Here is a 15,503-nt window from a genome sequence, read left to right as displayed (position 1 = left end):
ATAACTGGATGGAATAACGCCAGAATGGTCCATATAGTGCTTTGAAAACTCATTCCACACCCTAACAGGCACAAGTTCAACTCTTGTAACTCGGCAGAGAAACCTGCTTTCACAAAGGCTTGATTGATGAACCTGCACTGAATGAAAGACCCGTTTCTGATAAAACACAGTGACTGGGCTTCAATCACATATTTTCACCGACAAATAGAGACCTTGACGAGTAACCATGACTTGAAGGAGTCAAATGCCTCGTCATCTTAACTAGTGACGTCCAGGAATGGATGAATGACATTCCCACTCTCACCATCCACATATCCAGCGAAGCCACAGACAAGGGGAAAAGCAGAGCCAAGCTACCCCGCACACTTATATCCTCGGTGAAGCAACTCATGCAAACATAAATTACGACAGCACGTCATGACGTCATTGACCACTGCAATCAATAAACCTCATTGACCGGAAATTTTGCAGTTCCAGGAAAGCAATCGATCCGAGTCCTTTATGACCAGACAGGGCGACAGACGTCATCCGTCTACTCGGTGTTTTGATTTGAAACAGACCGACCATGTGATGGAAGGTCCACCCAGGAAATCGTGCCATATGCCATGTGATACTTTGGTTTGAAATAGACCGATCATGTGATGGAAGGTCCACCAAGGAAATCGTGCCATATGCCATATGATGTTTTAGTTTGAAATAGACCGATCATGTGATGGAAGGTCCACCAAGGAAATCGTGCCATATGCCATATTATGTTTTAGTTTGAAGTAGACCGATCATGTGATGGAAGGTCCACCAAGGATATCGTGCCATATGCCATGTGATACTTTGGTTCGATATAGACCGACCATGTGATGGAAGGTCCACCAAGAAAATCATGCCATATTCCATATAATGTTTTGGTTTGAAATAGACCGACCATGTGATGGAAGGTCCACCAAAGAAATCGTACCATATGCCATATGATGATTTGGTTTGAAAGAGACCGACCATGTGATGGAAGGTCCACCCAGGAAATCTTGCCATATGCCATATGATGTTTTGGTTTGAAATAGACCGATCATGTGATGGAAGGTCCACCAAGGAAATCGTGCCATATGCCATATGATGTTTTGGTTTGAAATAGACCGACCATGTGATGGAAGGTCCACCAAGGAAATCGTGCCATATACCATATGATGTTTTGGTTTGAAATAGACCGACCATGTGATGGAAGGTCCACCCAGGAAATCGTGCCATATGCCATATGATGTTTTGGTTTGAAATAGACCGACCATGTGATGGAAGGTCCACCAAGGAAATCGTGCCATATGCCATATGATGTTTTGGTTTGAAATAGACCGACCATGTGATGGAAGGTCCACCAAGGAAATCGTGCCATATACCATATGATGTTTTGGTTTGAAATAGACCGACCATGTGATGGAAGGTCCACCCAGGAAATCTTGCCATATGCCATATGATGTTTTGGTTTGAAATAGACCGACCATGTGATGGAAGGTCCACCAAGGAAATCGTGCCATATGCCATATGATGTTTTGGTTTGAAATAGACCGACCATGTGATGGAAGGTCCACCCAGGAAATCGTGCCATATGCCATGTGATACTTTGGTTTGAAATAGACCGATCATGTGATGGAAGGTCCACCAAGGAAATCGTGCCATATGCCATATGATGTTTTAGTTTGAAATAGACCGATCATGTGATGGAAGGTCCACCAAGGAAATCGTGCCATATGCCATATTATGTTTTAGTTTGAAGTAGACCGATCATGTGATGGAAGGTCCACCAAGGATATCGTGCCATATGCCATATTATGTTTTAGTTTGAAATAGACCGATCATGTGATGGAGGATCCACCAAGGAAATCGTGCCATATGCCATGTGATACTTTGGTTCGATATAGACCGACCATGTGATGGAAGGTCCACCAAGAAAATCATGCCATATTCCATATAATGTTTTGGTTTGAAATAGACCGACCATGTGATGGAAGGTCCACCAAAGAAATCGTACCATATGCCATATGATGATTTGGTTTGAAAGAGACCGACCATGTGATGGAAGGTCCACCCAGGAAATCGTGCCATATACCATATGATGTTTTGGTTTGAAATAGACCGACCATGTGATGGAAGGTCCACCCAGGAAATCTTGCCATATGCCATATGATGTTTTGGTTTGAAATAGACCGACCATGTGATGGAAGGTCCACCAAGGAAATCGTGCCATATGCCATATGATGTTTTGGTTTGAAATAGACCGACCATGTGATGGAAGGTCCACCAAGGAAATCGTGCCATATACCATATGATGTTTTGGTTTGAAATAGACCGACCATGTGATGGAAGGTCCACCCAGGAAATCGTGCCATATGCCATATGATGTTTTGGTTTGAAATAGACCGACCATGTGATGGAAGGTCCACCAAGGAAATCGTGCCATATACCACGTGATGTTTTGGTTTGAAATAGACCGACCATGTGATGGAAGGTCCACCAAGGAAATCGTGCCATATGCCATATGATGTTTTGGTTTGAAATAGACCGACCATGTGATGGAAGGTCCACCCAGGAAATCGTGCCATATGCCATATGATGTTTTGGTTTGAAATAGACCGACCATGTGATGGAAGGTCCACCAAGGAAATCGTGCCATATACCACGTGATGTTTTGGTTTTAAATAGACCGACCATGTGATGGAAGGTCCACCAAGGAAATCGTGCCATATACCATATGATGTTTTGGTTTGAAATAGACCGACCATGTGATGGAAGGTCCACCCAGGAAATCTTGCCATATACCACGTGATGTTTTGGTTCTCACGTTCTCTCAGCTCGTATAGTTATTCCCACCTTTTCTCGAGTTGGCTTAAACCAAACGAGGTTAACAACTCCGTGATGATATGAGCATCTTGACACTTCCTATACACGGTTATACATTTCCGTTCAATGCCGCTTGCTTGACCTGTCGTGACCTTTATTGACCACGATTTGTGAACGAGGGTTTTCATGCTCTGCTTAGTTGGCATTTCCACTTGATCACGATTGAGCTGCTTCGATATAGACTTGCATCATCCTTGATTTTTGTTGGTAGAGCAAGGTAGAGGAGGATAACAATTCTCAACGGATAACATGTCGACCTAATCTTTCATGGTCGTCCTCAAAAAGGTCAGCAAAGGTCATGTATGTAATACCGTCATTGTAAGACCCAATCATTGTTTTGTGCAAAGCACAGCCAGACAGGAGGGTATTAAACCTTCCTAGACGTCTCCTAGATCAATGTGAACCCGCTTTGCATAAAGGGGGGGGGGGTGGTGGGGGGTGGGTGCTTGGTGGAATGATGGGGTGCGGCCATAGGCAATGGTCCTGGATTCTGCATGGTCTCCTATCCCGCAGTAGGCGTCCTTCCCCCAATACACCATCTTGGCCTTTTGTTTGTATTTTCTCTTAACATGGCTTCAAGCTCTTTGTCGTCATGTCTTCTTGTTGGCATGTGCCTTCATTTCTCTCTCAAATGGTCGGAATTTCCGTTTGCATTAAGTGAGCCCCAAACCGCCCCCTTTTTCTTGCTACCTCCTTCTTTTCTCCCCAGTTCGATGGCCCCTCCCCCGCTCCCATAAGCACCCCCCTCCCCTTCCCGTTCACACGGCATCTCCACCCATTGCTCGAGCCTCCAGTTGCAACCCCTCTCCGCTCTTTGTCTTTCCAAGCTCCCCGATCTTGAGGTTCATCCATCCCGGGAATGATGCATCCCGAGCAGATCGATCAGTGCAAATGGAAGCGGCAATGGGAGGGGGGGGGGTGCGATGGTGCAGGGGAAGGGAAGGGTGCACATTGAAACGGCGCTCGAGGTCATTCATAAAAAAACGCGAACCGTTCATCGTTGATCGATCGCACCAAGCACTGCACTGCAGTGTCGAGGCAGCTCATCGTGCCCTGATCTTGAGGACTCGTCGCCTCCATCATGACCTAGGTGTACCTTTAAAAAGGCTTCATTCATTATTTATCCTTCCAAAAGTTTGTGCTGCACGAATATGAGATGATTGGGTGTCATTGAAGCCGGAGTGATAGTTGGCCTATATATTCGAATTGAGGGGAGGGGGGGTGGTCGTTTATAAGGAGTTGTTGGGGTGGGGGAGAGGAGGAATGCATCAGAAGCTTTGCTGCAGAGAGAGGAGGAGGAGGAGGAGGAGGAGAAGGAGGAGGGTGCATTGTATTAAGGGGGTTGTTTGGGAGTGGGTTGAGAGTGAAGGGGAAGTGGGGTTGTTGGGGAAGGAAGTGAGGAGGTATAAGTGGGTTTGGAAAATAAAGAATGGGAGTAGTATCCCTTGGCTTTGGGGGGGGGGCGAGTGAGGAAGGCCCATGAGGGAAGATGAGATTTCCTTAGAGGTTTGGGTGGGAGAGAGAGGGGGGGGTGAAAAAAGGGAGGTTTAGGGGTGATTGGCAGTGAGTATATCATTGGGATTGTGTAGTGGAGAGGAGGCTGCGATGGGGTATTGGGGAGTTGGGGGGAGACACGGGCATGTAGGGGGTGGCAATGTGAAATGAGGAACATCGGGCTCGATGGCCGACGGTCGCGACGGTTTTTCGCATGAGAAACACGAGGCTCGAAGTGCTCGAAAACCCCCGGTGAATGGACGAACCGCGGAGATTGCACAGAAAACCCTGAATGGTGACGTACGGATCACCCCCTTCGATTCACCGCGCCCTGCACTCCGTTCCCTCAATGGGAGAGCTCCGTCGATGCCCGAAGCCGGTTCGCAACGCGGCGTTGTCCCTCGGCGCCGGGTGTCGCTCGGCTTCCGCTCGCGATGCGATTGCATAGAATGGTGTGCAATTGAAGCACGTCCATTTGCGATCGCCATCGTGGAGAACTGAATGCAAGATCGCCGGCTTTGTTTTGTGAACCGGGTCGAAGCTCACGTTGCAGAACGCCTCGCCGAGACTATACGCAGCCCCTTTCGAGACGATGGGCCCGCTCGGCCACGCCCCCTCCCCCAGGAAATGTGCGCCGCGTTGCGCATCAATGGAGACGCTCTAGCGATCCGCGCCGCCCGCCGGGACCCCACCGGTCGCGTCGCTCCTTTGGCTCCCCCCACCCTGTCGTGCTCCTTCCTCCCCAGAGATGCGTTTACTGGTGCTTGGGCGTTGAGGTCGTTGAGGCACAATCGAGAGTGGCGGTAACAATAACAACAACAACAACAACAACAAGAACAACAAGAACAAGCAGCAATCGTAGCTGTGCCGACGGTCCATGCGTTCCGATCTTTTCCCGGGTTACGGCGCTCGTCACGGGTTGCCCTTTCTGTTCGCCCATTCGCAGCCCCCCGGCATGACCGCGGACCAGGAGGGTGGCGGAGACGAGGAGGAGGAAGCGGACGGCGGTGCTCACGGACTCTTGCGGAGGCATTACCTCCCTTCGCTGCCGCTGGACCGCGTCGTTCCCGGTCATGTCCTGCTCCGCAGAGGAGCCATCAGCTTCGGGTCGTGCGCTGCTCTGCTCGGGGGGACCCAACCGCGACTCCTCTCGCAGGTACCTGGCTCGGTTTCCAGTGGGGGGGGGGTCTCGTCAAACGGGGGTTGCTATCGGCTGCGGTTAAAGGATGTGAATGCGATGGTCATGGTCATGTCCGCCGGCTTCAATGTTCGCAGCGTTAACAGCACTTCTTGGTTGTTGTCCACCCAGCATGTTGTTTGAGTGTGTCCGGTTTGGGTTTACTCGTCGTTCTGACACCACGTTTACCATTTACCGTCAGGCATTTCCAACGCAAGTGTCCGCATTGTGACGTTACTCTCCAGGGTTATTGGGACAACGTTCCATATGCTGTTTGGGTAACTCGTAATACAAGTGTCCGCAGAACAAAAAGTTTCACTGTCATCCGAGGGACGGAGGGATCATCTCCCCCAGAGGGACAAACTTGGATTGCTTGATGTATTCAACTTTCGAGAGACGTTCAACATGCTCATACGAGCCCAACACGTGTCAACGCGTGTGTGCGTGTGTGTGTGTGTGTGTGTGTGTGTGTGTGTGTGTGTGTGTGTGTGTGTGTGTGTGTGTGTGTGTGTGTGAATCTACCTTTGTAAAACGCTGTGTGTATTTGTCTGTTCCCCTTTCATAAGGATGATTTAACAAGGGTGTTTTAAAGACCAATCGTTAAACGTGACCGGGTGTTCACAATGGTCTATTTTTCAAGATATAAAAAACACATGAAAACTTTTTTTTTCCGTAAAAAGAGTAATTACACGTCTTCTTTTGGAAATGTAGACGGTGGCATGCAACTGCACATCAATGGCGGTGTACAGAAGCGTTTTTAAAATGACAATGCATACAAGGCGGAGGGAGGTGAAATTCACTTCATGTGATGTGCAAGACTTGCAGAGTAAAACGAGTGTTCATTTACGTCTGTAGGATGACAAATAAATAAAGAAGATGAAAGCACACCTGACGTTAGGCCGAGGCTTCATTCTTTGGCACGCTCGCGAGGCTGTACCGTCAGAATGAAACGTCCCGGAAGATAAAGAAAATAGGATCACATTTGTACATGCAGCGTTTTAAAATAACGTTGTTTTCTTGTGACAAAACATCATATCTTCCAGTCTCTTTGAATATTTTGAATAAAATAATTCCAACCCGTCTTTTTGACGGGCTTTTATTCCAGTGTGTGTGTTTGTGTGTTTGTGTGTTTGTTTTTATGTGTGTGATAGAATTGTGAGAAACAGTTATGTGTGGAAAATACGAGATGTGTGTGATAATTGATATTTCTTTTGGTGAGGCTTCTCCCACTGGTGGTTGTCGTGTGGCAGCTGAGCTGCGGGGTAGCTATCATTTCTTGAAACGCGACTGTGTCGCTGATGCAGTGCCCCTCTACCAGTTCACACACTGGAACTGGCACTCATTTAGCGACCTCGGAAGGATGACAGGCTGAGTCAACCCCCTGGTGTATTAATTCAGCGGCCGACGCTGCTTGAACTCAGGACCCTCGGATCCCAAGCCGCCACCCTAATCACGAAGCCAACACCAAGCTTCTCCCACTGATTTGTCATCATCTTTTAGTGGAAAATCTACTCTCCTGTTTCTTCGATATTTATATGTTTCTTATATATTTATTTGATTCTTGTGAAATTGTGAAAAGTATGGGCTGACTGCATGCCTGGACACAACTGAGGTTGTGGATCTACTGATGTGGATCCGTGAACAAGGTTGTGGATCCGCCGTTTCGAGATGTCCTCAGCTGAAAGGATTGAAACCTCGAGGAAGAACGGTGCCCAGCTGATGATCCGTGTGGTCAGGAAAGTGTGTGTGCTTTTTGTGTATGTGTTTGTGTTCGTTTGTTTTTGTTTATGTGTGTGTGTTTGTATGTATGAGTGTATGTGTGTTTGTTTTTTGTTTGGGTATGTGTTTTTTTAATTTTAAATTATTTATTTGTTTGTGTTTATTTATGTGTAAATATTTATTTTGTGTGTGTGTGTGTGTGTGTGTGTGTGTGGGTGTGTGTGTGTGTGTGTGTGTGTGTGTGTTTGTGTGTATGTGTGTTTGTTTTTTGTTTGGGTATGTGTGTGTTTTTTTTAAATTTTAATTTATTTATTTGTTTGTGTTTATTTATGTGTAATTATTTATTTTGTGTGTGTGTGTGTGTGTGTGTGTGTGTGTGTGTGTGTGTGTGTGTGTGTGTGTGTGTGTGTGTGTGTATGTGTGTTTGTTTTTTGTTTGGGTATGTGTGTGTTTTTTTTAAATTTTAATTTATTTATTTGTTTGTGTTTATTTATTTGTAATTATTTATTTTTGTGTGTGTGTTTCTTGTAGGGTGTGTGTGTAGATATCATTGGTGTTTCTTGGAATATTGTGGGCACCTCATCCCTAGGACGGTTTGAACACCCCACATTTTCTCCTTGCATTCTGCATTCCCCACTCTCTGTCCATTCCTCATCTTTGGCTTTGTCAACTTCATCCCTCTTATGAGTCATCCCATCATAACACAGCATATCGGACAACTCTGGTATACTCTTCACCCAAACTCGCTTTCAATACATTCCTAACCATCAATAGATCCCTTTGTTGTTGTGGTATTTGTTGTCATTCATACACAGACCAAAGGGTTGTGTGTTTGCATGATTGGCACATCATGTTGGACCAGAACCTCGGTAAGATAGCATGTAATAAACACAGCATCTTTACTTGTTATTTCCAAGCAAGCAATAATAAGAAGACTAAGAATAAGCTGTGGTTCTCCACAATGCCCAGGTTGTTGCCGGTATCTGCATGCAACGCCGTCAAATCATTTTTGCAACAACAGGATTGCTTTTGGGGCTGGGTGGATTTGACCTCAGCATTGGGATTTGCACAGAATGAAAGCGGTTTCGTTGCTGCCGCGGAGAGTCCGGGAAAGCAAAGTGACGCAGCTGCGGCATTATGAAATGGGCAGATTAATATAGCATTTGTAAATACAATTGTCATCGTTTGTTTGACGCATTTGTTGAATTGAGCTGCTTGATGCAGTTTTGCATCGGGGGGGGGGGGGGGAGGGGGTGGTTTGGAGCATAATGACTTCGATGAAAAGGCAGCAACAGTCCAGCCTGAGAAGTGTGCAAAAGCTCATGTGGTGGTGTGCACACATGCCATGGAATTCCTTGGAATTGCTTGCTCCTTGCACCCAGGGAGGGTATCTTGTTCCACCAGTGAGGAAAAGTAACCTTATAAAAGGGTGGGGGGGGGTGTCAGATATTTCAAACTCAGCCATTCATTGTAATCCATACATTTCCTTGAGGTTCACACACACACACACACACACACACACACACATACACATACACATACACACTAACATGAACACACAATTTGCAAATAATTGCATCACCCTTTTGATTTGTGATGTCTGTGCATAGCCATTATTTGTCCCCCTCCCTCAATTTTTGAAAAAAAAACCAACCTGTTACTTTGAATGTACTGATGTTTATCAAACGGCAATCTTTTCTGAATTTAATAATTAAACGACAATTAACACCACTCCCCTACCCCCTTGCTACCCATAAATCAAATCGCCAAAGACAATTGAGCATTGTGATTCGAGCGCTGCAAGCGAGTTGTCGAGCAGCAACATTTCGAGCAGGTCGTACTACATCTCATTGATGAATGACAGCAGCAGGAATGGACGCAGCTGCTGGTTGCTACCATTTAGGTCGATGGTTCCGATGGGGAGGGAAAGTGGGGGGGGGGGAGTGGGAAGGGGGAGGCGCATCCACAACTCCTTTCGTTAATAAGATCCTGGCCGTCTGCTTCTAGGGCTGTTCAAAAACTTCCATGAACGAGGTGCTCGTCCAGGAAATGCCAATGGATTTTATTTTTATTTTTGCAATACACGTCTATTTGGAAATAATTATATATTCTTAAATATTGAAAAATGAATAAACTCGTGGCATTTCTTGGACACTCATATGTCATTAATTTTTTTATTAAACACCCCTCGTATTTGCTGACATCGAGAATAGTTTTTTTATTTTTTGCATTTAATGAAGGAAATTATATTGATCGATCAACAGACTGATGTATTAGTTCAGAAATATAGTGCACATCCCTTCAAGTCGTCTCGTATGCACTCAACGTGCCTCGTAGAGCATAGGGCACCCCCTTTGGAGTCAGTTGACCCATCCTGCCAAGGCTCTCTTGTTGACTTTAGAGACCCCACGTTTCCTTTTCTAAATATTTGATCTATTATGGGCTGGTATTCTGAATCAATTCCAAATTACTTTATGGGACAGCAATGGCAACCCATTCAGTGTATCCGCGACGGAACACTATCGTCTCTATGAAAGCGATGTTGGTAAATAGATGATTGATGGCTTTTATCAGCCATAAATCTGATAGGTGTATGTTGACGACCATGGGCAACAGGCTGTGGTTGAAACGTTTCGAACAAAAAAAGAATGAAGATTTTTATCCGTCGTCCTCGCGGTGTATTTCTTTCCAAGGCACTGCTTTTGCCTGCACCTGCTGTCTACTGGGCTGGACGGTATAAATGGATATATTTATTAATTTTTTTGCAATGTCTGTTAATCAAGTCATGGATTGATAATTGACAGTTTTGTTTACTAGTGCAGACTTTGATCAATTATTGTTTTCTGTAACTAGTGCATAGTCTGTGGTAGGCGTGCGTGAAAATATCTTCCGCAAGATTTTCCTCTGTGGAAATATTCTCTCAAACTGGAACGGCACTCGGAAGAGCACATACCTCCCTCCACCAGGCTGAACAGTTTACGTTTTGTTTCTCACTGATAGGCCAGATCTGGGTTTTCACCAAACTCGAATCAATTTGTCCTTGTTACACACTCAAGCTGTCCAACAAGTTCTGTTATAACTCTTCCACTACATTTTGAAATATCATACTATCTATCGTTTTGGCCCTATCTCTCAATTGTGAAGAATCAGTTTTAAAAAAATGATCGTATCCAGATCTTCACCATAACTTTTTGAGATATTCTGCTCACAGACAGACAGATGTGAAAACCTAACCTCCATTCACCTTTGGTGGTGGAGGTAATTAGAGTATATATTTATTCCATACGCATGATGGAGGGAGAGAAGAGAAAGAAGAGAATGGGCAAGGGGGCGTTACTATGTCGAGAAAGGATTATAGGAAACAAAGAACAGTCGGAATTTGGAAGGAATGAGGGTAGATGGTTGGGTAGACCGCTGAGTCTAGGGAGCGAAGGGCAGGGGCAGGTCTAGACCTGGAGAATTCTGGGTGGGGGAGGGGGGTGGTGTAAAAGGTCCAATTTCCCTGAGTTTATTTGCTCTTTTATGGTTCAACTAATAGTTTGACAGATTAGTTAGTCACGCCACATTTGACATCACAACCTTTTACGTATGGCGTCGAGCTGACGTTGCGGATCAAAGTACCTGCTATCATCGGACCCATTGCCAGGGCTGGCTTTCCTGGGCCAAATGCATGTGCCGTCCTTGTCTCCAAAGCGTCTGCAGAGCAAACTATGATAATGACCTCAGGCAAAGGTTCAGGCAATGATTGGCCCGGTTCTTGTTTTGACTCCATTCGTGGCCAATTTAAATTCCTACTTTGAGAAGACTATTGTACTTGGAAACAACATAGGTCTGTGTCTCTCTAAGATCCCATGCATCATTACTCTACTATTGTACAAAAAACAAAAAATGTATTGTACAAACTTGTCAGTCAAATTAAAGACAAATTTTATTTCCTTGCCAAACGGGTATTTCAAACTTGCTCTGGAAAGCATTCTCCCTGTGCTCTTGCCAGCGCGCTGATTGCCATGGTTTTCTGTGAGCTGAGACCCATTCAGCCTCATGCTGGTTTTTGAGGCCTGAGAAGGAATAAGGTTGTTTGGCTGATTTAAGAGGTAGTAGGAACATCACTAACCTTGCTGTATGGCTGTTAGAAAATCATGTTGGCCAACCCTTTTCACCTCAAATCTTTTGATGAACCCAGGATTTTTGAAAGGGATGGGAGTTCAGGAGGGTTATTGGAAAGAAATTCTCATCCACAACTGTTAAACACCTCGGTAGGTTAAGGATCGATCTACCTATTATGTATAGGAATGTGGAAGACTTCTTGACCCCACCCTGAATGCTCCACACATGCCCCTTCCCTTCCCTTACTCATTTCTCCACCTGTCTATCCCTTATATGCCCATTTCTAAAAATAGAAATTCAATTCAATAAAATAGTGTAATTTCACGGAGGATATTTTCACGCACGAGTTTAACTTGTTAATAATGCATGCCTTATACCTGTTAACCTCTTACATCCGCAGTTTATATTCTCACGTTTTTGGTTTATTTCTTATTCTACAAAGTACGTGGCATAGCAGCAATCGATTCTCAACAGTGGCTTTGTTTGATTCTTTCACATGGACTGATCGGGTGAGATGTGAATTTATGTGACTGTTTGTAAAGAAAAAGTAAAAACAGCATTTCTTCTTTGTGACTGTTTGTTGAACCTCACTGTCTGCCCAGTGACTGGCTGTTGGATCTCGCATGATTTTAGGATCTTCTGCTCCTTGGATCACGATACAGTATACCATTATTAAGCAATAATGGCCTTGTTGATTGCTTCAACCACTGCATCCCCACCAATCATGTAAGTGAGGGTCTTGAGTTCCACAGCTGGTTTAGGCAAGAATTTTGAATGTGTGTCAGGCTGTTGCCACATGATGGTCTACTCAGCAAGTTATCAAGGACACGGTCAGGGCTCTTTAAATTCCACCAGCTAATGTTATCAGACAGGACGCCAAGTTTAACGTCCCCTACAAAGGACTTTTTGTTTTTCAACAGGATTTAAGGTTCGTAGTGTTGTTGTACACACACACACACACACACACACACACACACACACACACACACACACACACACACACACACACACACACACACACACACACGGACTTACAGACAAATACACGAGACACAACACAGTACTGTTGGACAAGACAAACACAGCCACTGAGTTTGGGGGGAATGCCTTCACTTCTTGGGGCACTCTGGGTACTAGCGATGCCACCACAATGGCTCTGCTTTTGTCACCACTCTCAGCGGGCATTTCTGAAGAAGTAGTTTACTCCTCCCCATGGATGCCAACCTTTGGGGATTGTCTGTGCTGTTATCCTTTTAAATGTTGAACATCAAGCAAGGAAGCAGCACGCACAATTTTTAAAGTCTGTGGTATGATTCGGCCAGGGTTTGAATCGCCACCCTCCCAGACCCAGAGCGGTCACTCAAACCATTACACCACTGAGTCCGATAAAACTTTGAGATACAATGCCTTGGCTGTGAAATACCAGGGTTGAAATAGGAGCCAGATTAGACAGCTCAAAGGCATGTCTGCCTCTCCGTCTGAGTTATCCTGTTGGACCAGCCAATTCTGGCTGATTGACACAATCATACGATTGGTTTCTTTGAACACACCTGACACCTGCGGCATGGCTTCTCCAGTAAATCTATTTTTTCCAAAGTTCCAGTTTTAGTTTCGATTATTCAAATGGTGCCATTTGTGGCGAGTGTATGGTGCACACCCAGAGGCACACCATGGAGATGATAACTGGTTCCTGTTTTTGGGTTTTTTTGTCATCATTATTCTTGTTCTCCTTTGTTTCTCCTAATTCATTTTTTAACCTTTTTCCAGTTGTGTTTCTTTATCCCTAAAACCAATATTATGTTCCCCGAAAGTTGTGTGGGTGTTGACACTAATATGTGATGGAGTATTCTGTTTTTATTGATTTTATTTTTTTCGATACGAAGAACATTCAAAATATTCTCGGATCGAGATACTCGCAATAGTGCAAGAAACGGCAGACTCAGTGGTGGAATGGTTAGACTAGAGCATCCGCTCGGAGTGTGGAAGGTCGGTGGTTCGAACCACAGCCAAGTCATACTAAATACTTAAAAAATTGTACGTGCTGCTTCCTCGATTGATCGTCAGCATTTAAAAAGGGTAGAGTATGGACAAACAACTATATGTTGGCAACCCCTGTGCAAGATTTATGGGCTTCTGCATTGAAGTTCCTTGGAAGAGAAATAAATAAACACCAACTTATTATTTAAACCACTAACTTATTAAACGTGTGCACAATTAGCTAGAATGGAATGTCCTCACTCGATGATCACACATGTACACTGTGTGTTAAAATCTAACCACTGCATGTCTTGTACTATTGTGAGTATCTTGTTCTGAAAACCTTTTGAACGCCTTTCAATGTATGGGACATGGGGTGTATTACAATGGGGTGTATATCCAGGAGGCAATGTTCGGCCAGAATGGTACGACGTTGTTTTTTTTTTCATCAAAGTAAGCAAAATATGTTGCTCGTTGCTTGCATGATTGCAGTCATTAATCCCAGATACACACAATTTTCTTGATAAAATTGCCGACGTAATGCAGGCTTTGCTTTTTTACACTCTCTCCGTCGGAGTACCTGCCCTGCTTTGCATGAGCAGCATCACGCAGGCACCTTGGAAATGGCGACCTGAGGTTTTTTTTGTGAGAAACACAGGAGAGGCGAGGGCAGTTGCAACCATTTGGTACTGCAATTCCTTCTGCGAACTGTTGTGCTTTCCCACACACCGCAAACTGACGTCTCCTCAAGCTTGTGACGCACGGAGCAAGAAGCAGTAGATCAACAATTCAGCAGTCTTAAATTGCAGGCATTGTGAGACTAATTGTGAAATGGGGAGGGGTGAGGGAGCACATTTTCACTATCACCTTTCTTTTCTACAAGTTTTGGAAGGGGTGTCATGGAATAGATTGGGGAAATGCAGCAAAACGGAATGTTGTCAGACTTCAAAGAAGAACAAGTAGATGAGTGAAAGGCATTGCTATTGTACAATTGTTTTATTTTCATTCTTGCCTCGCTCTTGAGTGCATCACCTGGCAATGATGCCAGCCACGAGGAGACGCCAGGACTGTTTGATCTCGCCTTGGGACCAATATAGGCAAGCTTTGCCAGGCCTATGACGCACATTGCTTATCTGATGGGTGACGCTGCTGATGAGTATGTAACGAGAAGAAGAACAAAATTCTCCAAGGCATTAAATCATATTTTGATATTTGAATTTCTTTTTTTCTCCCTCGAGCAATGTTTGCACACATTTGGAAATTCCCAGTCGAGCTGTGTTTCTTTGCTTTTCTTTATTTTTAATTCTCCAACTGTATCATGTTTACACCAAAAGTTGTGTTTACTTGATAAGATTCATCCATTTCATGAATCTGTGAAATGGAATCATTCATTGGACAGTATATGCAAAACGTTCAAGTGCATTTCTTTTCCTCCTTCATTGACTTTCCTGATTCCACTTCCTGTTCCTTCTCTTTCTCATCCTCATACTCCCTTCTCTTACTCTTACTGTCTTGTCTTCTCTTCTCTTACTCATACTGTCTTCTCTTCTCTTACTCGTATTGTCTTTTCTTCTCTTACTCGTACTGTCTTCTCTTCTCTTACTCGTATTGTCTTCTCTTCTCTTGCTCGTACTGTCTTCTCTTCTCTTGCTCTTACTGTCTTTTCTTCTCTTGCTCGTACTTTCTTCTCTTCTCTTACTCGTACTGTCTTCTCTTCTCTTACTCGTATTGTTTTTTCTTCTCTTACTCGTATTGTCTTCTCTTCTCTTACTCGTACTGTCTTCTCTTCTCTAACTCGTACTGTCTTCTCTTCTCTAACTCGTACTGTCTTCTCTTCTCTTACTCGTACTGTCTTCTCTTCTCTTGCTCGTACTGTCTTCTCTTCTCTTACTCGTTCTGTCTTCTCTTCTCTTACTCGTACTGTCTTCTCTTCTCTAACTCGTACTGTCTTCTCTTCTCTTACTCGTACTGTCTTCTCTTCTCTTACTCGTTCTGTCTTCTCTTCTCTTACTCGTACTGTCTTCTCTTCTCTAACTCGTACTGTCTTCTCTTCTCTTACTCGTACTGTCTTCTCTTCTCTTACTCGTACTGTCTTCTCTTCTCTTACTCGTACTGTCTTCTCTTCTCTAACTCGTACTGTCTT

At 44.5% G+C, this 15,503-nt stretch overlaps 1 protein-coding gene across 2 annotated transcripts in view; it reads left to right on the top strand.

The window, feature by feature from the left end:
* Nucleotides 1-4,533: 4,533 nt before the first annotated feature.
* LOC147017220 (high affinity 3',5'-cyclic-AMP phosphodiesterase 7A-like) overlaps nucleotides 4,534-15,503 on the top strand; it is an 82,183-nt gene continuing 71,213 nt past the window's right edge. Inside the window, exon 1 of one of the 2 annotated variants that reach the window (XM_085846670.1) lies at nucleotides 4,534-5,536. In XM_085846670.1, the coding sequence (XP_085702796.1) occupies nucleotides 5,258-5,536 (279 nt within the window). In that variant the 5' untranslated portion in view covers nucleotides 4,534-5,257. The remainder of the gene's footprint in view (nucleotides 5,537-15,503) is intronic. The other variant, XM_085846669.1, reaches the window with a different exon arrangement.

This window comes from Eptatretus burgeri, chromosome 11 (assembly GCF_056783735.1).
Source record: "Eptatretus burgeri isolate ZD-2024b chromosome 11, Ebu_testis_v1, whole genome shotgun sequence".
Classification (NCBI taxonomy): Eukaryota; Metazoa; Chordata; class Myxini; order Myxiniformes; family Myxinidae; genus Eptatretus; species Eptatretus burgeri.
Note: the sequence above shows the minus strand (reverse complement) of the source record. Positions and strands in the feature narration are given on the sequence as shown.